The 25,408-nt window shown below is 39.1% G+C and overlaps 1 protein-coding gene across 1 annotated transcript in view; it reads right to left on the minus strand.

Annotated features, from left to right (window-relative positions):
• asic1b (acid-sensing (proton-gated) ion channel 1b) overlaps positions 1 to 25,408 on the minus strand; it is a 357,481-nt gene that overhangs the window by 297,804 nt on the left and 34,269 nt on the right. The window contains exon 2 of the mRNA XM_036559042.1: positions 11,347 to 11,542. Within this exon, the coding sequence (XP_036414935.1) occupies positions 11,347 to 11,542 (196 nt within the window). The remainder of the gene's footprint in view (positions 1 to 11,346; positions 11,543 to 25,408) is intronic.

A 25,408-nucleotide genomic window follows, 5' to 3' on the forward strand; every position in this document is an offset into this window, starting at 1 on the left:
AATATCTCTTGAGTTTTTTTTTGTTCTAATGAACAAAAGCACAATACAGTTCCCTTTTTTGTTCAGTATAATTAGGCAGCGCTATCATCATGTTGGCAAAGAAAACTCATTCAAGGCACGAGCTTGAAACCATTGTTTTTTCATTGTCATGCTGAATCGTAACGCTGACCTTATAAGCCATCCTCATTTCATCTGTTTGGCAGGTTTAAAGACATGATTTACAGCTTCTTTTAGTTTACATCTTCTTTAAGAAGAAAGACATCTCAATAAAACCCTTAGAGGAATTCTATCTCAAATCAAATTAGTTACCGTCACTATGGCCGAACCATGCAAAAAAAACAACAAACAGCAGAGGAGCTCTTTGCTGGTCATGGTGCCTCCAAGTTGTCAGCTGTATTTATATCTGCCAGAGAGCTGTCTGCTTGCTGTGAGTCTTTTTAATTAAACATGGGTCATGAATCTCAATCATAGTGTCTGTACAATTTAGGGTGATTTTTTATGATGCCCTCCAGGATAGCTAGTCCTTTGAATGGTTTGCCAATCTATTTATTAATATTAATGGGGATTCATTTCTCTTGCAGATAGAAGCATGAATCAGCCTTTCATTAGAGAGAAACCGTTTCGTGCTGGTCTAAGGCCAACCTCCGCTACCTACACGCTACCCACAAAGACTAAGTGGTCTCAGATCACCACTAGCGTGAAGCTAAAAGCTTGCGCAACAGCTAAGTAAGGTTGATGTCAGCACATGAGATGCGACTGGTGACTAACATCTTGCCTGACTGGCCCTTCAGAAGCCGTCATCACAAAGAAATCACTGTGATAAACGTAATTTTAGAAGAAGCTCTAAATGTGTGAAGGATATCGTGGTATGGATCTAAACAAAAATGTTGCTGGTTTAAGTGTACAGAAGGGTATCAATAACATCTTTGCTACCATCATACTGTCTGTGGACCTTCAAATGAAGGCTGTAAACCATGCAACGTAAGAATAAGACAAAAGCTACGCATTGCGATGGGCCATTTTGTAAAAACAACCAATAAACAATTAAAAATAAGTTTTCAGGATGTAAAAAAATCCCAGAGTTGTCCCAACTCCAGTTTTGAAATATGCAAGTTGAACAGGTGTACAACACTGCACTGTAACATCATTATATGGCGATGCAAAACTGTGATGTGCATTGCAGAGATGTGACAAAGCATCACGGAGAATGAACATTCTAGTAAGTCTGCCATGTAATGCAAACACCAAAGTTTTGCAATCGATCAGCACCAATCAACAACTCACTCCAGCACTCCCACCAACATGTGTTCTCATTTAAACATTAATCAAATTATGAGAATACTGAATTGTAAATTTAGTAGTAATCACAATTTTTTGCAGGATCATGGAGCCAATACTGTAATACCGCACAGCGTTAGTTCAAATACAGTTTTTTTCTCATACACTGCAAAAAAAGTTGTCAGTTCAACCTAAAAAAATACTTTATGTAATAACAAGTAAACCTCTCACTTTTCCCCTCATAGATATTACATACAACACACATAAATACTAGCAGATATATATGTATATACACACAGACAGATTAGCAACCACCTGCGATACCATAGCAATGGCCAGGCAACACCTTAGCAACCACCTAGGATACCATAGCAATGCCCTACCTATGTCTTAACAACCACCTGGGACACCACAGCAATGGCCTTGTAAAACCTTGACAACCACTTGCGATAATATAGCAATGGCCAAGCAACACCCTAGCAACCACCTGGAATAAAATAGCAATGGCCAAGCAACACCTTAGCAACCACTTGGGATAATATAGCAATGGCCGAGCAACACCTTAGCAACCACTTGGGATAATATAGCAATGGCCTTGTAACACCTTAGCAACCACATGGGATAATATAGCAATGGGCAAGCAACCCCCTAGCAGCCACCTGGGAAACCACAGCAATGCCCTACCAATGCTTTAACAACCACCTTGGAAACTATAGCAATGGCCTAGCAATACCTTAGCAACCACCTGACATAATATAGCAATGGCCAAACAACACCCTAGCAACCACCTGGAATAATATAGCAATGGCCAAGCAATACCTTAGCAACCACCTGGGGAACCACAGCAATGCCCCTGCCTATGCTTTACCAACCACCTAGGATATCATAGCAATGGCCTAGCAACACCTTAGCAACCAACTTGATACCACCGCAATGACTTTGTCAAGCCAGCTTAGTTTGTTCATAAACTTTCCCCTTCTATTTATTTTAACTGTTTGACAGCCACAGTAATCATATTTGAAAAGCACAGCAAAGCACACATAACTCATCTTTTAGGGTTACATAGGAACAACTTTACTTTTTCTTAGAGGGCATTTTTGTGGTGACATCTCATCTACATTCCACACAAGCCACAGTGCATCATGGAGAGCTCTCGAATAGAGAGAGACACTGAGAGAGAGAGAGGGAGAGAGACATAGACAGGGATAACTGGGGTAATAGGTACCCTGCTAAGAACTACATGAAGTACACATGTCTTCTGAGACTGGTAGTGTCCAATTACTGCCAGATACACACAGCCAAACCGCCCCTAAAGTCCTTCAAACAATGCCTGACTTCTTCTCCATGTACTTATGTTCTGCTCAATCCACTTGAGGCTACACAGAGGCCTGAACTTGGACAAAGGGACCAAACAATGCATCTTTGAGAAGTGAAGGAAGCTGCCATGCGCATCTTATCCTTGTTCACTAACCCCTGCCGCCAATCTTCCCATGGTTCCATGTGGAGTTGGAGCTTATGGGTCAATAAAGCTGATATGTTCCCTGGAATTGGCACCTGAAGTTAGCAGACGAAGGCAAAGTAATGGAAAAACAGTAGTTGTATGCGAACACTTTCTTCGGGAAATCTTCGGAGTCAGGCAAAGTAGGTTGTCTTTGTACTCAACTGAATGAGAAAATTCTGGCAGGTCTCAAAAGCTGTTTATTGGGAGCAGAAACTAATCGGCTTTGCCTAAAACTCACAAAAGGACAGCCATTTTCTCCCTCCTTTGCTTTTCAGGGTGCCTGAAAGCAAGCGTTTATAAAGGAAAACAAGCTTCTGTTAAAAAAAAAAAAAACTTCCCCAAACATAAAGTATAACAGTGGAGAGTATGGTCAGGAAATGTATCCCATTTTCTTCAACGGGGAAAAAAAAATAGTCCTTTCGTCTTAGAGGAAGAGAGGAAGTGAAGAGCAGAATCAAAGGTCTGGAGAGATTTGCCACGGTTTGATCTTTGGGGGGCACACGCTCACAAAGTGCTGAGCCCTGTTGAATGAATTGTCCGTCAAAGCAATCACATCAGGCATGCACAAGAGCCAGCCACATCAGTCAGAATGAAACATCTAAAGGCCAGCGAAGAAAGGAACAAGGGAGGCGAAGGCTTTCAAAAGAGGGCTTGCTCAGCTCCTTGCCATCCAATTGTCTAAAAAACACTCTGGCAAGACTTTTACATGGAGCTGAAACAGAAATTGAAAATTGAGACAAAAGGCATTATTGTTTCTCTTGACTTGTTTGGAGTTTTAGGTCAAAGTTGCAGCACAGTCAACGTGCTTTGTTTTCAGCTCAGTTTCTTAACCCTTAGAGGCCTAAAGTTATTGTTGTTTTACTCTACTATATACATATCGCTGTTGACGGAAGAAAACCTTGTATCTCCAAAGTGGTAACTTTATAGGAGAAGGAAAAAAACCTACTTTACTTTAATGTGAGTCAATGGAACCAGACTTTTTTTCCGAGTCATTTTGGGTAATTTCTTTTGGTCCATTTACAGACAATATAAAGGGCAACAGGCATTCAAATTATGTCAAAAACTGAAAAAGGACAAAAATGGATAAACAAAGTTTTCTTCCGACAGCAGCGATATAACTACACAATTCTAATATGATATAGTTAAGCAAGGCATTACGTATCTATCTGTATTTACATTCTATATTTTTTCCTTTTGTTTCAAATGATCGCATGCCATTTGTGTCATGCAACTGAATCGATTCATAAATAAAAAAAAAAGCTTCTCTCAATTTTAATTTATAACGTAATGTTGACGAAACACAAAAGGCGGAACTTGGAAGTGCGGAAGTGCAGTGCCTGGACAGTTTGTGGCCTGCACATCTGACCAGCACCTTCTGCATTAAAAACTAGCGTATGGAAGCACTTTGGCTTCTGTGGAGTTGAAGGGGAACAGGACCTGGACAAGAGCCACACAATATGCCAGTTGTGTCACACTGATGTAGTTTGGAAACACAATAAACATAAATAATCATATTACATGATTCCACCCGGAGGAGGAAGAAAAACGCCTGGTTGTAGCTGCTGCCAGATAGATGACCATCGAGCAAGTGATGTCGAAGCTTCCACCTAACTTGGAAAGTGCAAAGCCAATTACAAACTCTCTCAACTTTTATTGCCAAGGATTTGTGTCCGTACTCAGATGTTGAGAACCAGGGCTTTTGTGCTACGCTGAACAGTTTGGAGCCAAGATATGGGGTCCCGATATTTTACTGACACAGCTTTATCTTTTGTGATTCAGAAGTTTGTATTAATTTTCTACAAGTGTGCAAGCACAGCATGGGGCAGTCATGGGCTGGAGGTTAGGGAACCAGCCGTGTTCAATCCCCTGAGCCGACAGTACATGGCTGAGGTGCACTTGAGCAAGACACCTAACCCCCAACTGCTCCCTGGGCGCCATGGATAGGGCTGCCTACCACTTCGGCAAGTGTGCTCACTGCTCCCTAGTGTGTACGTGTGTTCACTAGTGTGTATGTGGTGTTTCACTGCACAGATGGGTTAAAATGCGGAGGTGAAATTTCCCTGTTGTGGGACTAATAAGGGTCACAATCACTTTTCCAGTTGGTTCTTTGCAATGCTGGGATATATGTTGGCAAATGTGATCTTCCAGTTGAACTGCCACATCACTTCCATTTGTTCTATTAATAAAAGATATTGGAGGTAAATTCATTATGGATCATTACAAATACTTTGCTTTAAGAGTACCAGGTCATCAGTGAGCCCTCTGAATCGTAACTGAATCGAATCATGAGGTGCCTAGAGATTCCCATCCCTAGTGCTCATGTAGTTCTTGGTGACTTTATGCTCAACTGGAACTGTAAAGAATTTGAGTAACAATATTATATAAGGAGAAACAATTTCTTCTTTATTATTTTTGTTAGGCCTACATTTAGCCAAAAATCACATTCAAACCATAATAAAATTTCTCCTCTTCTACTTACAAAACACAAATGTTTTCTGGACTGAAAGTTTACAACCTGCACACTTTCTTCACCTGTTTCAAAGAGCTGAGAAATAATATTGGATGAAATAATTCATCTAAATTCGTACCATGCTTTTGTCGTTGCCAGCGATAACTGTGACTTCTAAGAGCGATCAAGCTTGTAATTTCTTAATGTTACTACATTCCTCTGGAGGCACCTTCACACATAGATTGGAACACCTCCATAGAGTACGGAGCAACACTGGATTGAATGTCAAAGCCGCGAGTGTGTGCCTATGCATATGGATGCTTGTGGCTGATGCTTATAGACTATAATACATCCTGTCATAACACCCCCCACCCACTCATTCACATATCCATCTCTAGGCCCCCGAACCATCCATCACCCACCCCCTCCTCCCCCACACCATTCCAGCTTCTTACAGTGAAAAATTAAAAGCAAGCACAGTCCTTTCTCTCCTGTATCGATCAAAGACTATATAAACAGTAACAGTAAGCAAGCAGCGAGCATGGCCACAGCGTGAACGCCAGCGCCAGCATGTATAGGTGAATTAGGAGGTGGATCAAATGGGTTTAGCCTGACAGCTCACAGTAATACTACTCCTTCTGCTCTCACTGCTGAGCCCTTATGTCATATACACATATGTCGTTTTTAAAGGGAGTCACAGATATGTATTAGCAACACATGCTAATTGAGGGGAATGGTATAACACCCATATAAAGTGTGTTTCACTTTTTCCCCACAATGTTTCACTTGATTTAATTGTCTTAATGAATTCTTATGGTCATAGATGGCCACATATCAAGGATGTGAGTTCTCACTAATTTTGATATTCCTAATCCATAAGAGATGATGAATGGATATTTGGTTAACCACAAGTGAGGGGAAAAAAAATACTTTACCCTAGACGAGGGGTCGGCAACTCAAATGTTAAGAAGAGCCATTCTGTCCTTTCAACAAAACTCAAACCTCCTTGGGAGCCACAAAATTTTAGGACCATTTTACCATCTTGGCTGTAAATATGTCTCAGTATGTGCTGATGTACTAGTAAAGGCTAACAAATATAATATGAACAAAAACGCAGACGTACTTTGCTCTGCTTTAAGCTTTAGCTCAGCTATAGCTGCATTTCTCACATCTCCAACAGGAAACTTTTCCAAAAGTAGAACAGTTGCTTGTAAAATGTCTCTCAATGCTTGATTTTTTACAAGGCTGAAGTCTTCTTATTTGCCAGATTCTTGTTCGAATTTTCCTGTTCCACCTTAAATAGTGCAGCAGGCCGGATGGTGATGACGACTCGTCATGTTCCACACAAGGTCTTTTCTCCTTAGCGGATAATGTGGCAACATTAATTTGGTAACACGTTCTGTGAACACCATTTATATAAAAACCTATGAACACATACTCAGAACAGCATAATGCAGTCATAAGGCATCAAAAACATGGCTGTAAATATTTTTCAAAATTTATGAAGCATTATGAATGTATTTATAGATGCTTATAGACATGGCATTCAAAGAAAGTGTTACTGTTATTTTGTTTTACTGTTTCTGGACTAGTTAACATCAGCTAGAGTAGTTAGCCTGGTTAGCAAAAAAGCTGTCCTATCTTTGCAATCTCAGTCTGGTTCTTGAGAATATGTTCTTGGCAAAGCACTCAGGTTCAGGCACTCGGTTTCTGTAGTAGCAAATAGCAGTATAAACATATTTACTCACAAATATGAGCAAAACTAAAACACTTTACAGCCCTGTTAAACATAACATTAGCACAACACTGAATTGTTAGCATGTTTATTTTCCGTTTTCCTGTAATGATTGTGTCTGATACTAAAACTGATTAGAAGCTAAAATAACCAATAATACTGATATACAACAACACAGCACTATATACATGTACACACATATCGCTGTTGTCGAAAGAAAACCTCGTATCTCCAATATGACAACCTTAAAAACCTACTTTACTTTTAATGTAAGTCACAGGAACCAGATATTTTTCCAAGTCAATTTGGGCACTTTGTTTTGGTCCATTCTTCATGAAATTTGCACACAATCTAAAGGGCAACAGAATATGTGAAAAACCATTAAGAATGTATCTTAAAAAACCATTAAGAATGCTGGGAAGCTCTGCTCTTCATTATTTACCTAACTTTTTGAAGTTTTTTTTTTGTTTGTTTGTTTTTTGAATTTGTTCTGTTTACTTATGTCTTTATATATATATATATATATATATATATATATTATATATATATATATATATATATATATAAACATAACTAAACAGAACATTAAGTAAGTAAGTAAACATGAATTTGTTCTGTTTACTTGTCTTTATATATATATATATATATATATATATATATATATATATATATATATATATATAAAGACATAAGTAAACAGAACAAATTCAAAAAACAAACAAACAAAAAAAAAAACTTCAAAAAGTTAGGTAAATAATGAAGAGCAGGAGGCAGAGCTTCCCAGCATTCTTAGTGGTTTTGTTGGTTCCTTTCATGCCTTCTAACTAGTGAATTTAGTTACTTTAAGGTGCACCCATTGCTGACACAGGCGTGTAGTTGCACAAACACATTTTGTATAATCTCTGCAGGAAATCATTGACCAACAGAATGGGGCGCTCTGGAATAGCCACACACGAGCCCAAGGTCACCAAGCTACTGCATTCTACATGCACTCTGTTTACTGCCATTGTTAAGGTAAGTCTATTAACAATACGTCTTTTAAAACCCCAACATAAATCCCAGTTTTAAAATAAGTAGTCAGTCACACGTGTAATATATTCACCATAGGCTTACGTGCATAGCACACAGACAGAGCACGCCTAGTGTCTATCTGTAAAGTGGTACAAACTGTCCACAAAACAGAGAGAAAGCTGCGCAAGGACATGTAAATACGTGTAAACACGCCTCTGTGCGAGTGTATTAGTGTGTCAGGAACATGCGCAGCGGTGAATCACATCGTGAGAGCGACTCTTAACACACCATTAGTGATCTCTGCTGAGCTGTTAGCTTACAGTCCAGCCCCCACCGCCATCAGCACAAACCCACAGAAACATCAGCATAACGCGGGTCTAACACGCACAGCTTCCACACATTTCCAAACCATGCACATCAAAGAGGCCTAATGCCCCCCACAAGGACGATGAAGGGCAGAGAGATGGGGGCGAAAGTGTGAGCTTGAGAATAGAATCTTCAACTGGCGATGGGAACAGAGCCTTATTTCAACAAGAATGACCTTTCAGTACCAAAATAAATGTAGTAGGTGTGAATATAGAGCACATTAACAATATTCAGGTAATGCTGAGCACAAAAAATGTGTCAGAAATCTGTTCATTATAATGAAACTGGGCCTAGTTTGCTTCACCATGTAATCCTATGTGTATGGAAAACAATGGCTTTTCAATGCTATTGACAATACTATTCTCAGTTGGTATACTGCTCATTTCAGACATTTGGCTCATTTCTACGGACAGCATCATCCAATCAGCCAAGAATACAGTCATTTAAGAATCATCTAAGAATTGTGCCCACAACTTCAAATCCCTAGATGGTCAGATTTATGATACTCGCTGCAATGGCAGTACAGCATATTAGCCAGGCTAGTCAATTCCCCATTAGGAGTGGCTTAAGCATGCATAGCAGAAAAAAGTTTGGATCCACATGACGTGACCAACTATTTCAAATCTGGTATTCATTCAGTGTGTCAAACAAATGCAGGGGTGGGTGGTACTGGGGGTCCATCAGCGAAGGGAAGAGATGTTGAGCACCTTCAAGAAATTGCTTGAATTAACCAATGTAGCAGAGGTAGGTTAAATAAACTGACCAATCTGATTTAACATGCAAGTCATTCACTTCTGAACAAGAGGAAGACAAAATAAAATGTTTGCCTGCTTCCATATTAATAACCTATTACAGCCAATTAAGTATGTAGCATCAGCAGATCTCTTCATGATTCAGGGGAAGCTATCATGGCTGTGACCTTAGACTCCTTGTTAGAAAAAGATTTTTCCTGCTGTTATTTGAACAATTGGAAAAAAGTCACAAGGCTGAATCGAGGAAAAAAACATGACCGTGTGAAAAGGCTTGTGATATGGAGTGCAATGCACCACTGACCGCACCCCCTAGCCATGGTCGACTGATGATACTATCAGGGTTTTTTTCTTTTTACTGGGGGAGGTCGATAGACAGGCAGGTCACTTTCCAGAAAAATATTTATACCTGCACAGAAAAAGGAGTCGTGCAGGCAGACTGAGGATCTTCTTTATACACCTTTCTCCATATTACTTGCCCTGCTTGCTAAAACCAGAGACAATAACCGTTAAATGGATATAACCTTTGTTTTTTATCAGAAGCTAACTTTGTTCTTGCTTTGGTTGGGTAGATAGAGACTCTATCTACTATCAGCTCCAGCCTGCGTGAAAACCAAGAGCAATATGCAAAACTATATACACAAAAATATATACAAACACATATATATACATAAAAGTATAAAGTTGATTTGAAAAATATAAACTTGAACATTCCTTTAACAAGACCACCCGAAAAAAGCAATAGCTCATGCTTTATTTTATGTCTATGCAGTTTTTTTGGTCTGTTACTGGTCAAACCAGACTTCTGACTTCTTCAGACTTCTCCAGGTTTGATCAACATTCATTTAATACTGAACACTGAACAAATGTTTGCCAAGAAGTTAAATCCTAACTTGCTGCTATAAACCACTGACACAAAGCAGACAAAAGCAGGAATTATGGGCAACAATAAGGAATGACCTAAGAAATTCAAACACACCTAAACTTGCATTTGAGCCTTTTTCTGAACATATCAATTCTCTTCAATGTAACCACCTGCTTTTGGTTACTGTACATATGCATTAGGAATAATAAACGGTTCACAAACAATTGTGACCTGGCCAGCATCCACAACTCTTCCAGAGTTGCTAAAAGGTTAACATCAGGCAAATTCTTAAGTACTTTAAATGTGTTCGGGTGTAGGGGTGGGCAACATGATTTTATATCACGATACTTCAAGACATTTTCACAATACACAAAATGCATTGCAATATTTCATTTTTCTGAGATTTTATAAGTTGGAACAGACAATATAGAACCCGTAGTGCCACATATAAATATACTATGTTAATAATAATAATAATATAACCATAATAATAACAACAGGACTAATTATACTCTCTTTGCAATGAAATGTAGTTATTTAGTGTTCTTTCAGTACTGACAATATCCATTGTATGTTCCGAAAAGATGATGAAAACACGATGACATAATTTATTACGATAACGATGAAATATTGTCATATCCCCCACCCCTACTGGGAGCGATGACACGACCAGGTAGACACAAGTGCTTGTTCACAACTATGTGACTAGTCCATTATTGCGCAGCTAATTTCAGGCAAATGGCACACTGTTATCCTGCAAACATAAATGTTTTAGAATAGCAGAGGCACACGCTTCACAGTTCCAGACTAGCAGTGATGCCATGAAACAGGAGAAAGGCCAAGATTACAGATCATTTCAGCTTAAAAAGAAAGCAAAGTTCAAAAATGACAAAAACCTCAACTGACGATCCCTCTCTATAAAGCTAATGGCTCTTATTGCCTTTGCTGTAAATTGAACACCCCAGGAGCCAAATAAAGTTTGGCTGTGGTGTTCAGTTTTAATTCAGAATGACGAGACACCAAACAGCAGGCAAATTAAAGTCTATTTGTAGTTCAGTCTCAATCAACGGTGGGCAAAAAACCTTAAACCTACCCCAGAAGGAGGACAGCGACAGCCAAAAAAGAGAGATGAAGCAAACTGTAATGCTGGAATGCTGACAGAAATACAGGAGTTATTGCTTCCAGCTTCTATTGAACTCGACACACGGACCCTTTACAACAACCTAGACCACTGCGAATCACAAACCTGAGTCTCTTAAGTGCATCTTCATCATTTCATTATCTGAACACTGGATCAATACGGTTCCTGTAGGTAAAATAATCTCTTCAGATATCTATGGCCGTCCCACAGCAGAGACAGAGCGAGAGACGGTCGCGGACGTGTTGACTCACCACTGTGAAGTCCTCGGCGCTGCACTCGACCCCCCGGTAGTAGCAGGACAGCAGCATGTCCTTGATGTCGTGGCCCGTTCGATCGTAGAACTCTCGCATGTTGAAGGGGCGGGGTTTAAAGGTCAGGAAGTCGGCCTTGACCTTCAGCGTCTCCAGAACGCTCTCCTCCACCAGGTGAGTGTCCCGGATCTCATATCTGAAGACGCAAAAGAACAGTCTTGTGTTATTGTTGTTTCAACTTTAATTTAAGAAATCCCCAGTGGAGAGGTGCCTACACCAGACGGCAGTTTAATACCGTCTGGGTCAGTTTCACAAAGCTGATATTGCTGTGGAGGATGTGGTCAGTTTTAAGCAGTTTCAATCTTATAAGTAATTTGCTGCTTTTAACTAAGCATCTTAGCATAAGAGATTATGTGAACGTATTAATTTCACTCAATATCCATAGGTAAAATTCAAAATTTTCTTTGATGTGTATGTTTTGTTAAAAATCATTGAAATCATGTGGCAAAAAGCCTTTAAGTTTAAAGAGTTTTTGTATTTAAACATGAGCAAGTAAGACCCACACGATTAATCTCAACCAACTACATGAAATAATGCGATGAATTCGGATTAATCATTTGACAGCCCTAATAAAATTACAATATGTTTTTGTTATTGAAGGTGATAACTGTGACTCTGGGAGTAAACATAGCTGTATGTGAAAGTCTTGCCACCTCTGTCATGTTTTGTTGATTTGTTGATTTTTTTTTAAGTAAAAAATTAATTAACATCTTCTACAGAGAATACAGTTATACACATTTTAATATATAATTACCATTCATAAAGTACAGTTTGTGCAAAAGGTTTTTGGCACATTTCAGATTTTAGGGGTTTTTTTTCCAATACATTCAACAAAATAGAAATTATGCACAAAAAATTACAGAAAAACATTAAATAAATATACATCATCTTCCAGGCAGTTTCACTACAGCTCTGGTTGTTTTAGTCTTAACTGTTTCCTACACAGTGGATATGGGCATTTTAAGGCTACTTTTTTACAGAAATTTCCTGATTTATGAAGATCAACACACTTGCGTCCCATTTCATTTATATATATTAATCTCACCTCATATCTTTACCCCAGTGAAACAGGAAGTCACGGTTGACCTCTTAAGAGCAACTAAACACTAAGGTGGACTTAACATGAAATATAAACTGGAAACATGCTTCAGTTACATTTTCTTCATAAGAATTTATAGGGATAATTATGATACATGTTGTTAGAGGTTAAAGGTTAGATGTCTTTCATATTATCAATATTCAAAATTACAGCACTGAATTAGCTGTTTTTTTTTATTATCCTTTTATTGGAATTTTTAAATTATAAGGATACATGGGTTTCAGGGGTTTAACATCACATTTGCTATGTACAGATGGGCATTCCGTTCAATATTCCTCAAAATAGACAGGAAATAAAGCTGTAGGAAGAAATGTACAAAAAAATAAAGAGTAAAAAATACATAATGCTAACAAACAAAACCTCTACAGAGATAAAAACAAAAAAAAAGAAAATAAAACATTTAAATTAGGAAATTGATATAAAAAATGGAAAATGATTGAATATTCTCCAAGTAAGACTGTAAAGTTGCAAATTATCACACAGTTCTTAGCAAAATAAATTATATTGTTTAAATACAGTTATTATTACTGTCCAAAGACATGTTCACACAATTTAGATACTGGAGGCAACAAACTCTATGTTAATTATTTTTTGTTTGGCAAGATGAATCCCTTTCCAGTAACCCTGCATTTTGTCACAAGACCAGAACACAGATGCATAATAGTACCTTCTTCCACAGACCACTTAAGAATTTGCTATTTTCAACACTTTCAATACGTTTTCAGGATGTGTATGGCTGTTGTCATTCCACAGCGTTGCCAAGTTTTTTCAATCCATCCTTTTTTTCATTAGCAGTTTCTTCATAACAGCATTTTAAAATGATCTGTCTTTTCCTTGACATGTGTGACACACTATTCCTGAGGTATATCTTTTTTTTTCCAATGGCAAAGAAAAAAGAAAATATCAAAGAAAATAAAGCTTATCTACAATATTTATATATATAATAGACATAAAGCATAATATATATTATAAATAATATATATATATATATATATATATATATATATATATACATACAACCATGACCAAGTATACACCCAGACTATCTTTGAAACTAGCAATGTAGCAATCACAAGCATTTTTACGAGAACATAGAGGTGTAATATGAGTGACGCATTTACAATCACGGTGGTCCAGGAATAAAGCATAAAACAAAGCATCTTACGGTGACGTTAAACTTTTAAAGAGAACAACAAAAGATGTTCACAACTTATCGCTAGCGCAGCTCCATTAAAGCAGCCCTCCGAAAGGTTGGGTTTCATTTCAGACAGAACACAGTTATTGCATGACCTTCCTTTGTTCTGCACTTTCCTTCAAAAGCAGCTCCCTCTACAAAGCAGACTTGTCAAGCAGTCTTTAACACGCGTTTTGGGACCTGAACGTAAAAGATTAATAGGGAGGGTGGGACACAGTGGCAGGACGTCTCCAGGGGCGACGAGAGGGAGGCGTATTAGGAGGTACAGGCCTGACACAACATTCAGAGCGTTGCACTTTTAAGCTGTTACGTCCACATCAAGCTTAATCGTCAGTTCAGCTGCAGTGCACTGAGAGGGAAGAAACAAGAGAGAGGGCTCCTGCTTGGTCTGATACTGATACACTGATATTGAAATCTCAACTAAAATGACTGACACCAGTGAATTTTTCCCCTTTAAGACTGTTAAGCTTCAAAATTAGCTAATTTTAATTGCAGCGCTTCACTTAAATGGTTTGAATTGCACAATTTTCCACTTATTCCAGATGTGGTCAGCCAACATATGTATCAATTCAACCGCTGCCCTGGAAACGGCTGTACACTGCATGCTGCACCAGTATAACTGCGTATTGCATGCTCTTCTTCTTCAGTACAGTACAGTATCCAGAATACAGCACAAGCCGTGAGCCATATTACAGGGCAGGGGTGCAACTAGATGGCCAACATCAGGGACTTAGCAGATCAGACAAGCTCAAGACCCGCCCTATTTTCCTTAGCCATGCAATCATTGCTTAGCAACCACTGCTAGCTGCCTTTCAGCATGTACATTTACATTTTGGTCAAGAGATGGGCCTGGCGCAACCGTCTAAGCGTTGGCCCTATCATCAGGAGATCGCAAGTTCGATCCCTGGTGAAGCTACAGCCATCCGTGGCCAGAGGTTCAAGAGAGCACAACTGGCCTCGCTCTCTGGGTGGGTAGGATGGCCCCCCTTCTACCCCATCACTCAACGCGATGCTAGTAAGCGCAAGCATCTGTTAGCTGACGTAACAGATCTGGCGGTTGGCGCTTTCCTCCGGACACGTTCAGCTGTCCAATGACGTTGCGTGAGTGGCAGCTCGAAAAGAAGCGGTGACTGGTTTCACAGGTCTCGGAGGAAGCCTGTGTTAGCCTTCACCCTCCTAGCGTTGATAGTACCGTGTGATTGGGGGAGTCCTAAATAGCGGGTGGAATTGGAGACGACTAAATTGGGGAGAAAACTGGGTAAAAATCCCAAAAAACAAACAAACAAAAAAAAAAGATGGGCCTGGGTTACAAATCAACAGCTTTGGGATGGTCTGTGTGGTCTTTTCTTATATTTGCGAGTTATTTAATTTTCATTACACTCGTAGTTGGTAATATGAGCTACTACTAAATAATGAGCAGCGTGACTCCACACGGGAGCCTGAAAAACAGATTCTGAGTGGATTGGTCAGCTGAGACCAACTTTAGTAAGTTATGTTTTAACCATGTCATATAAAGGTAATTTACTGCATCAAAGTTGAAGCTGCAAGTTAACTTTAAGAAAGGTGAGATATACGACACTTTAAACATTCATATAGCTAACAACTACTTTCTATGTAAAGACATAGTGGAGTAACGGCGCACTGAGCAGAGAATGAAGCCACACCCCCTCTTTGTGTAGGTAATCTGAGTTTCTCTGTTTTTTTGTCTTCATAGCCGGGATGGCCGCACGTGCATATTAGTCTCACCCTGTGAAAATGTCGGCCCTCGCTACGTTGACAGTCCACGCAGCATGCATGCGCAGGTGGAACAGGAAAACTCAAACAAGAAGCTGGTGAAAGAGAAGCTGACTTGAGCTTCACTGAGAGTTGAAATGCATGAAAAGGGATGAGGATGTCGCTCCTGCTGGACCGGTGGGCAACATTAACTCATTTTTGCTGTTTCACAGAATCAATAGGTCAGTACTGTTTTGTCTTGTTTGCAAATATGTTTATAATAGCAACTGTAGCAGAAGTTTGCCAACCCACTACAGAGCTAACATTACTCAAATTACTTGCTGTGCCATTGTTCTCTCTTATGTTATATCATGGTGTTTGTGTGTACAACGTTTGCAGTGGTTTTATGGGCACAAAGATCTAAAAAAGGCACGTTGGCAACGATATCACACATCTACGAATTTGGGGGGGTTGAAGCTTCTGAAGGAGCACTGAAGGGAGGGGTGTGTTTGTTTTGCTGTTGAGTTCAAGTATCAACAATCATTCACCTGAACCGTATACTGCTCCTTTAAACAAATGAAGTAAGCAAACCACCTCAAGACCGACAGAAAAAGCTGTCAGCCAATTTCTTTTATTTTGCTGTTATTATTACATAGAAAGGCTAAACCCAGGGCTTGTAAAAATATCCACGCAGTTATGACAGCGGTTACGTCCTCCTGAAATGACCACGATGCAATTTGGCATGTTGTATATCATGAAGATAGCTCTGGCCTCGTACTGAAGGTTTCTTTGACATGGGGAAATTCATGCTAATCACATACTGCCTACAATCAGTACGTAAGCAGTATGAAGTGGGTTATTTCAAAAAATAGACAAGGACTTCTGAAGAAGTTAATTAGCTGGAGCGTGTGTGGTAGATTTTAGTTGGAACTAGACTCTGCAAGACAGCCGGACTCCAGGACCAGGGTTGGTGACCAGGGCTCTAGCTGTCAACAAACACCAAATCTTTTCTGTAAATATATCACCAAAACTTCTCTCAATCTGCTTCAAGTGCCTCCAGGTCCTCATTAAGTACTTGTCAATGTGGTTTAGGACACAGTACAACTTACTGTGAACCATAAAAATGAACAACTGATTTTCATTTGTGAATTTAAAATGCCAGTTTGGCCCACTTATGAGCAAATAATGTTATTTATACTGGCCGATAGAAAGTACTGGAAATGCGCAAGCGTGTTTGTGTTCTTTTAGCCCATACAAAGTGAGCACAGAGTTTTAAAAGGCCAATAAAAATCTGCCAAAAATATTAGCCATCAAACAACTTGTTTGGCAGAGCTCTTAATCTAAATATCTATATCAGTTGACACTGATTTTTCTCAGATATTAGGTTTTATCACGACACATTCGGGACAAACTTTGTTGCTATGTGTACATCATAGTGACATAATGCTATAAAACACACAGCTAGTTAAGCTAAATTGAGCATTTTTTGTGCTTCTTAGATAAAGTAAGTTTCATTTGATCATTTACAACCCCATTTCCAAAAAAGTTGGGATGCTATGCAAAATTCAATGATGTGCAAATCGTTTAAACCCTATATTTAATTGAAAATAGTACAAAGACGACAAATCAAATGTTGAAACTGAAAAATGTAATTGTTTTTTGGAAAATATATGTCCCTTTTTGAATTTGATGCCAATAACACATTCCAAAAAAGTTGGGACGGGGTCATGTTTACCACTGTGTTTCATCACCTCTTTATTTAACAACACTCTGTAAGCGTTTAGGAACTGAGGAGACACTGCTGTAGTTTTGAAAGTGAAATGTATTTTCATTCTTGCTTTACATAGGATTTTAGCTGCTCAACAGTTTGGAGTCTCCTTTGTTGTATTTTTCATTTTATAATGTACCAAAAGTTATCAGTGCTGACAGGTCTGGACTGCAGGCAGGTTGGTTTAGCGCCTGGACTCTTAATTCAGAGCCATGCTGCTGTAATACATGCAGAATGTGGTTTGACATCATCTTGCTGAAATAATCAAGGCCTTCCCTGAAAAATACGTTGTATGGATGGCAGCATATGTTGCCTAAACATGTATGTATCAATCAGCATTAATGGTGCTTTCACAGATGTGCCAGTCACTCATGCCATGTGCACTAATGCACCCCTATACCATCATGAATACTGTTTTTTGAACTGTGCACTGATAACAAGCTGAGTGGTCTTTAGCCCGGATGACAGTGTCCATGATTTCCAAAAAGAATTTCAAATGTTGATTTGTCAGACCACAGGACACTTTTCCACTTCCCCTCAGTCCATTTTAAATGAGCTCGGGCCCAGAGAAGGTGGCAGCGTTTCTGGATCCTGTTTATATATGGTTTCTTCTTTGCGTTTAAGAGTTATAATTAGCATTTGTGGATGCAGCGCTGAACTGTTATAGGCAGTGTTGTTCAGATGTTTTTCTGAGCTCATGCAGTGATTTCCACTACAGAATTATGTCTGTTTTTAATGCAGTGCAGCCTGAGGGCCCAAAGATCATAGCCACCAAATACTGTTTTTTCGCCCTGTATACAGAGATTTCTCCAGACTCTCTGAATCTTTTAATGTTACTTCTTTGCTATTTTATGTTGAGAAATGTTATTCTTGAATTGTTGCACTATTTGCCTGCACAGTCTTTCACAGAGTGGTGAACCCCTCCTCATCTTTACTTCTGAAAGACTCAGCCTCTCTGAGATGCTCATTTTACACCCAATCATGTTATTGACCTGCTGCCAATTAACCACAAGGGGTTTTTTAAGCATTTAACAATTTTAGCAGCCTTTTGTTGCCCCCATCCCAACTTTTTTGGAACCTGTTGCTGGCATCAAATTCAAAATGGGTATATATTTTTCAAAAAACAATACAAATTTCTCAGTTTCAATATTTGATATGTTGTCTTTGAAGCATTTTCAATGAAATATAGGGTTTAAATGATTTGCACATTGCATTTTGTTTTTATTTACATTTATTTACATTTTTTCCAACCTTTTTGGAAATGGGGTTGTATAAGATTTAATCTATGCCACAGCAGTCATGTCAGTGAGATACACTAAGCTAAAAAGTCAGTTGTTACTCCGATATCAGCTGATAACACGTGACACCTCACTAATGATCAAACGACTGAAGCTGGCAGAGAAGGAGGGGGAAGTGTTCCTGCCGCCGTGGCAGTTTGACGCAAAGTCATTGGTCACTTTAAACACTCTTGGCAAATTCCTACCAGGAATACACTGTGGGATTTTATCCCATTTTTAAATGTGCGAAGAAGTCAAGAATGCTTCCACCTGAACAAGAGGAACTGCTGAACTACAGCGCAATCCAGAATCACTGCCATCCTTGGTAAAGATAAGCAAAAAGTCTACGAAGAGATGTCGTTATCAGGCTGATCTTGAATAATTTTACCCAACTGAAAGGTTACATTTCTCTCATATTTTCAGAGGAAGATCAAGAGATCAAGCTGATAAACACCAGGCATTTTTTTCCATGGGATTTTTTGATCTTTATCAAGGGAGCCAATAATTCCAGAGGGTTCTATAAATCCCTTTTAAAAAGGAGCAGATTCTGTATAACGTAACTCATACAGTCACACCATATCTATATACAACCTGATTCGAAAGAGCTGTACAGACAACATCACCAATCTCTCTTGATTTATCATATCAGTGGAACCATTTTCAAGCGTAAAATATGAAAGCAATCATGCGATGGCGCACTTTTTGTTTTCTTACACGGCACAGTATCCAGATTTGTGTGCAATACACCATCCTCTATTTCTGCTCCCTCGACTGATGGTTCTATCGTGGGTGTGTAGGGAGGGGTTGGGTAGGCAGGTCGCTTTCCAAAGGAAAAAAAAAGTCACTTTTCAGCACCACCAGCACACCTTCTACACCAAAAGGAGCCATAAATATGCACTGTAGGCTTCTTATGCCGACAGACTAAGCATCCTTAATCTGCAGCACCTTTCTCCAGTAATCCACTTACCTGCCGTGGCTGCTTAAAACGGAGAAAATAAACATGCTTTCTGGTCAGAAACCTGTAAGCTAACTTTGTTCTGGCTATGGTTTGGTTGTTTTTGGTATGGTTTGATACCTTTTGGTATGGTTAGGTTGTTCTTGATATGGTTTAAGTTTTTTTTAATATAGTTTGGTACTTTGTGGTATAATTTGGTATTTTTTAGTATAGTTTGGTAGTTTTCAGCATCATTTAGTAGCCATTGATATGGTTTGATTTTTTGGGGTGGCTTAGTTGGATGATCTGGTAGTTTTGGTATGGTTTGGTGTTCTATATGGTTTGGTACTTTTTGGCATGGATTGGTTGTTCTCGGTATGGTTTGGCAGTTTTGGTATGGTTTGGTAATTTTCAGTATAGTTTAGTTGTTCTTGGTTTTAGTATGCTTTAGTTGTCCATGATTTGGTTTGTTTTTTTCTGGTATGTGTTAGTTGTTCTTGATATGGTTTGTTTCTTATATAGTTTGGTAATTTTTGGTATGGTTTGGTAGTTTTGGTATAGTTTGGTCATTTTCAGTACGGTTTAGTTGTTTTTGATATAGTTTGTTTTTTTTATACGGTTTGGTACTTTTTGATATGGTTTGGTTGTTCTTGGTATGATTTGGTAGTTTTGGTATAGTTTGGTAGTTTTCAGTATGGTTTAGTGGTTTTGATATGGTTTGGTTGTTGGTTGTTAAAATGATAAACAGCTTAAGCTTCTAAAGGCTACTTTTACTGTAGCTATACATGGTCTTTTTTTGTTTGTAAAAACTGATGTGATCACAACGTAAAAAAAATGTCATGTTTTGTGAGGGAAGCTGCTCTGTCCATAGACGGCTACTGCACAGCAATTATCAGTTTCACCAGAAGAACGTTCACATTTCTAAAATTGTCCAGCATCTCTTCAAAACAATGCAGAACTTTTTCATCCTACAAGCATATGTTTGTTTTGACACCTAACCTTAGATTCACTTCTGCAGAGAGACACAAGGACAGCCTCAGACTTGAGCCCACACAGCAGGTAAAAATACTGATTTCAGGGGAGAGATGAAGGGAAAGTAGGTGATGATAGCATCGCAGTGACTGATCAGTAACCTGCTCCTGCCCTCACCCAGAGAAAGGCCAGAGAGAAACGCATCCGCCTCCAGAGCTCAGGGGAACGTTCAGACAAGACCAGGCTTCTTTCTCTCTGCAGCCGTCAGAAACCAGAGAAACGACTTCTTGGTTTCAAGCCCCGGAAGGTGCAGTGATTGTCAATGAAAACAAAAGCATGTAATAGTGTAATATTAATTATTTCTTACTCGTAGCTCATTGAAACAAGAAGGGTTGAAAGATGGAAATGAGAATTTGAAAGAGTGCAACATCTCTTTTTAAGTCTATATAGTGCAATATCAATATATAAGTACATTATCAACATCGTTAAGACGGGGATATTTGATCTAATTGTGATGAGTTGGACCAGAAGCAAATCACACCATGTGCTGTCACATCACAACCATGACTACCTATCAGACTGGCACATTACGTTCAACATTCAAGCTTCAAGCCAGGAACATTGGATATGCTGGTCTTGGCTAAAAACAGGCTTGGACCTCAACGTGAAGAAAAAAAAAGCACAAATTAAATTGCAGGTGTATTCAGAAAAATTACAGTCATTTTCTTCAAATCATTTAGCCCTAGAAATAAGCAGAGAAATTCTCTGGAAAGTAAAGATTAGAAACTTTTGATCCATACCACATTAGTGTAAGAGAACAAACAAACTAGTCTCCCTAGTTAAACCTATTTCCTTCCATTTTCCCCCTTATTTCTGCTACTGTTTACTTCTAATTGCAATATCAAATTTTGCTAGCTAAATAATGTCACCTTTTACAGTTAAAGTGTGCTACTGGGCTTTATATCATTATACTAGCAGCAGGTTTATAACTTAGAATACTTACATGGGCTGCACTTTACCTTCCTGGTCTGGGAAAAGGCCCAAGCTTAGTTTTAGCTGTCCTTAAATAAGTTCAGACATGCTCAGTAGAACCCTATTGTAGTGATCCATTTGGAGGGGGGTCATGGGGTTCATATAGTTTGAAATATTTTTTCATTTAATTTGATCTTGTTTACTCTGTGGGTTTTTAGCTTGTTATGGCAAGTATCCATTTTTGAACAAGCTTTTCTTGGTTTCTGTTGGTACTTTGTCAGTTATTTTTTATAGTCATTATTGTCTCCTCCTGCAGAGGAGAAAGACTGGTATGCGCTGGGTTGGGTCGACCAGTGGAAGTCTATTTAGGGGCTCACCCCATTTCTGTGGGGTGAGAGAAGACGGCTGGTTGAACCGACGGCTGGTTGAACCGATGTTTTTTGAAGGAAAATGTTGCTTCCTTAAACAGTTTTTCTCCTTTTTTCCCTTTTTCAACATTTTTGTTTTTTTCCACACCTTTTACCAAATAAACACCCAGCACTAAATGTGCTATTGTGGTTTGCCATCGCTCTTTATTATAACCCACAACCTTGTCGGAGTAGATCTATCCTCACCTGCAAGCAAGGTGTAACAATAAGCGTGTTTCTATAGGAGATATTTTAGGGTTTGAATTTGATGACAGGTTATTGCCTTGACAAGAAAACCATTCATTACATTGTTTGCCACATTTTTATCATTTCTTGTCACCAAAACAAGTCAAGATACTGAAATCTGTCAATACAGAATGTAAATCAAATATAATTCACTGCATTACCAGGGCGTAAACTGGGCTGGAGCACATTAGAGCGGAGTGGCAAACGGAGCTGAGCCAATACGTTAAACTCTGAAAATAAATAATGAAATATATATTAAAAAAAAATAGTGTTCACTTATTTTCACTTTGAAAATTAACTAAACATTGGTGGTTCAGACTTTTCCACTCAAAGTGTTTACGTAACAACAAGAAGCAGAGCTGAGAGAGTGAGGAAGGGGGTCGCTTGAAAAATGTGTTAAAAACATTACAGAAAATTCAAAGCAAACCTTAATCTGCATGTAAATCTATTAATGTTTCGGCAGTAATTCCAACACGGCCTGTTTCCTCGTTGGCAACAAAAACTCATTTTGCGTGGAGAAACTGGGCTGCGACCTGCAAAGCCGTATCTGAAATTCTCCTCGTTGTTCGGCGCGTGCAGGCTTTGAAGCTGCGAGCTAATGGTGCAGCATTTGTGATTTTGCTAATTGAAAAATGGCACACAGCTAATCAATGGCAAATTTTCACAAACACATTAGCTTGATAACGAAGCTAATTGCTTGCTGCTTGAGGCCAACCAAGGGAAGACAATGAACAATGACAAGAGGTCAGTGCTTTTTTTTTTCCTTCTCAGCTGAAGGCCCTACAAACCTGCTGTCACCAGTTTTCCAGCTGAAAAATGAGGAGGGAGAAAATTATTATGAACTTTAGAGTTAGCAAGCATCTGGAATTGCCACCAGCACCAGCTCTTGCGATAGGTGATTCATTCATTTGCAGAGAATATTGAATTTCAACAGACTGCCATGTTCTCTGTTATTAAATAATTGCTCAAAGTGCTGCCTTTGCTCTCCAATCTTAAGAAATATTGCAGATTTCTGTGCATGAGGAATCAATTCCCTCCACTCATGAGATTTGAGAATTTAGCATTTAGACGAACACAAAGTCTTAATAGAGAGAAGTCAATTCTCAGACAATCTCAACACCTGAGGTCTTCCTATAGACGTAATTCAGACGCACATAATCTACGGTCCCTGTGCACCGTGCGCCTTCTTCGAGTTGCATCCTTGAATGTATGAAATGAACAGTTCTGTGTGGAGACTGTAAATGAGTCGGCCTATTATGATGTCTCGCTGATGGATGTAAATTAGCTATCACGCAGTTACTGTGTCATTATTATATCATTACAGGTCATGGAGGAGGTCTGGAGCTTAGTGTTTGTTCAGTGGAACATCAGCGTCAAGCTGTTACATAATCTCTTCACACTGCAGACTCACTAAAGCACAATGGGAAACAAAAGCATACGATTTTACGGAGTCACTACCGCAACATCATCTGCATCAACATTCACCCACCTCCACAAACATCTCACCCACCACTATTGGTGCTACACTCACATTACCAACATTAGAACAGCAGTACCCCTTCATAAAGCCAAATGGTTTCAAAATAGACGCGCTCATCCAGCAGGCATTCTCATCACAACGTTATACTACTGCGATCACTGATATCCTTCAGCTTGGATACTTTATTTCTCCTTAACGCTGGTACTTCTGAAGATAACAGGTTAGGCAGGCATTGGCTGGAAATTGCACTAGCATGAGAGTAAACATAAGACAACATGTGGCCTGTTATTTCCTTGTTTTCTTCTGCAGCTCTGGAAATGGTATAACAGGTGTATGTGTGACTGAAAAAACTGATGTAATTTATTTAAAGCAGCATTATGTAACAAATTTGCCTTAAAATAACAGCTTCAAAATCATTTTGATGGCAGCCTGACTTACAATACTGAGAATAATGTCTCTGTGATTGCCACTCCGGGCCCAGAACACCTGCTATAGTACTATGTAACTTTGGAGGAGCGGGCACAAGACCCCTTGCAAAGACTGCGTAATGTTTTAATGGCACCACGTTACACACTAACAACTCAGCAAGCTACAAGAAGAAGTAGCCTGGTATTGTGAAGTAGCTTGGTATTGTGAAGAGACTGAAGAAGTTGTTGGAGAAAGTGAGGAAGAGATAAAAGAGATAAAGCTAAAAGAGATAAAAGGATGTGAGACAGTCTCGGCTAACGGGAAAACAATGAAAATCTGACAGCAAAGTTTACATCCCAGCCAGTGTTATTTATGAAAGACGGACACAGGCTGTAATCTACCTGTTTCATTCCGGTCTCACAGAGGTTAGTAGTTTTTCTGGATTCCAAAAGTAACCTCAGTCCTGTTTCTGGATAGCATGCCAGAAAATTTAACCAGTCTTTGTCAATCTCATACAAAATAAGCCTTAAAATTTGCAACCTTCAGTAATAAAGTCCTGTAGTGTTACTCTACCTTATAAGTCGACGTAGTTCTTGCTCTTCTGATGTTGTCTTTGCCGGTGTGCCGAATTCCAACTCCCCTTCACGTGCACATGTCACACAAGTATATGGACACTACAGATTACACTGCCAATTTGAGTTATTTACACACAGAAACAACCAAAATTGCAAGTAGCATCCATATGCCTGTGAGGGGAGTCAGCTTCTATATCCTTTACCTTGTCAACAAATGCACATGTACAGCAGTCCTCAAAGCGCGATTTCTATTTACAAAAGTGGTATAAAAGTGAAATACACTCTGCAACTGTAGGGGGAGCCCAAGAGTGAAAAATACCAATTCTCACATAATGCTGCTTTAATTCAAATTTCATCAACAGCAATAAAAAATACAAAGATGAACTTTCATTCCTCAAGTTGGTACGGTAAGTAATAACTAGCTAATTATGAACAGTAAATTGAAAACAGTACAAAAGCACAAAAAACAGTTGGGAGCATGTTTACCACTGTGTTATATCACCTTTCCCTAATGACATTTCGTCTGGGGACCAACGACACCAATGGATCCAGTTTTGAAAGCCTAATTTTCTGCGATTCTTACAAGTCTTCACCTTCGACGCCTGGCATTAGGCTCACATGTTGCTGCCCCATTCTATTGGTCAATGCTTTTCTACCTGTGTCAGCAATGGACGCAGCTTACAGTAGCTGAATTCACTAATTTGGGGTCTCCGGATACTCTGGAGCAAGTTACATACATTGCAGTTCCTCAATCTATCCCTCAGCACTAGATATAGCAGGTATCCATTTTGAAAAGTGTAGTAGTTATCCGCTTTAGCTCCTCATCCACTTTAGCCTTTGATCATCTTTTCTACTCCAGCAAAAGCTTTCAGGCACTTCTCAGAGATGTTCCATCTGTTAGTCACTCCACAATCAGTTTGCCTGATCCAGAAAATCAATAAAGATTAATTAATAAC

The sequence above is a fragment of the Colossoma macropomum genome, unplaced genomic scaffold, assembly GCF_904425465.1.
Source record: "Colossoma macropomum unplaced genomic scaffold, Colossoma_macropomum, whole genome shotgun sequence".
Taxonomy (NCBI): Eukaryota; Metazoa; Chordata; class Actinopteri; order Characiformes; family Serrasalmidae; genus Colossoma; species Colossoma macropomum.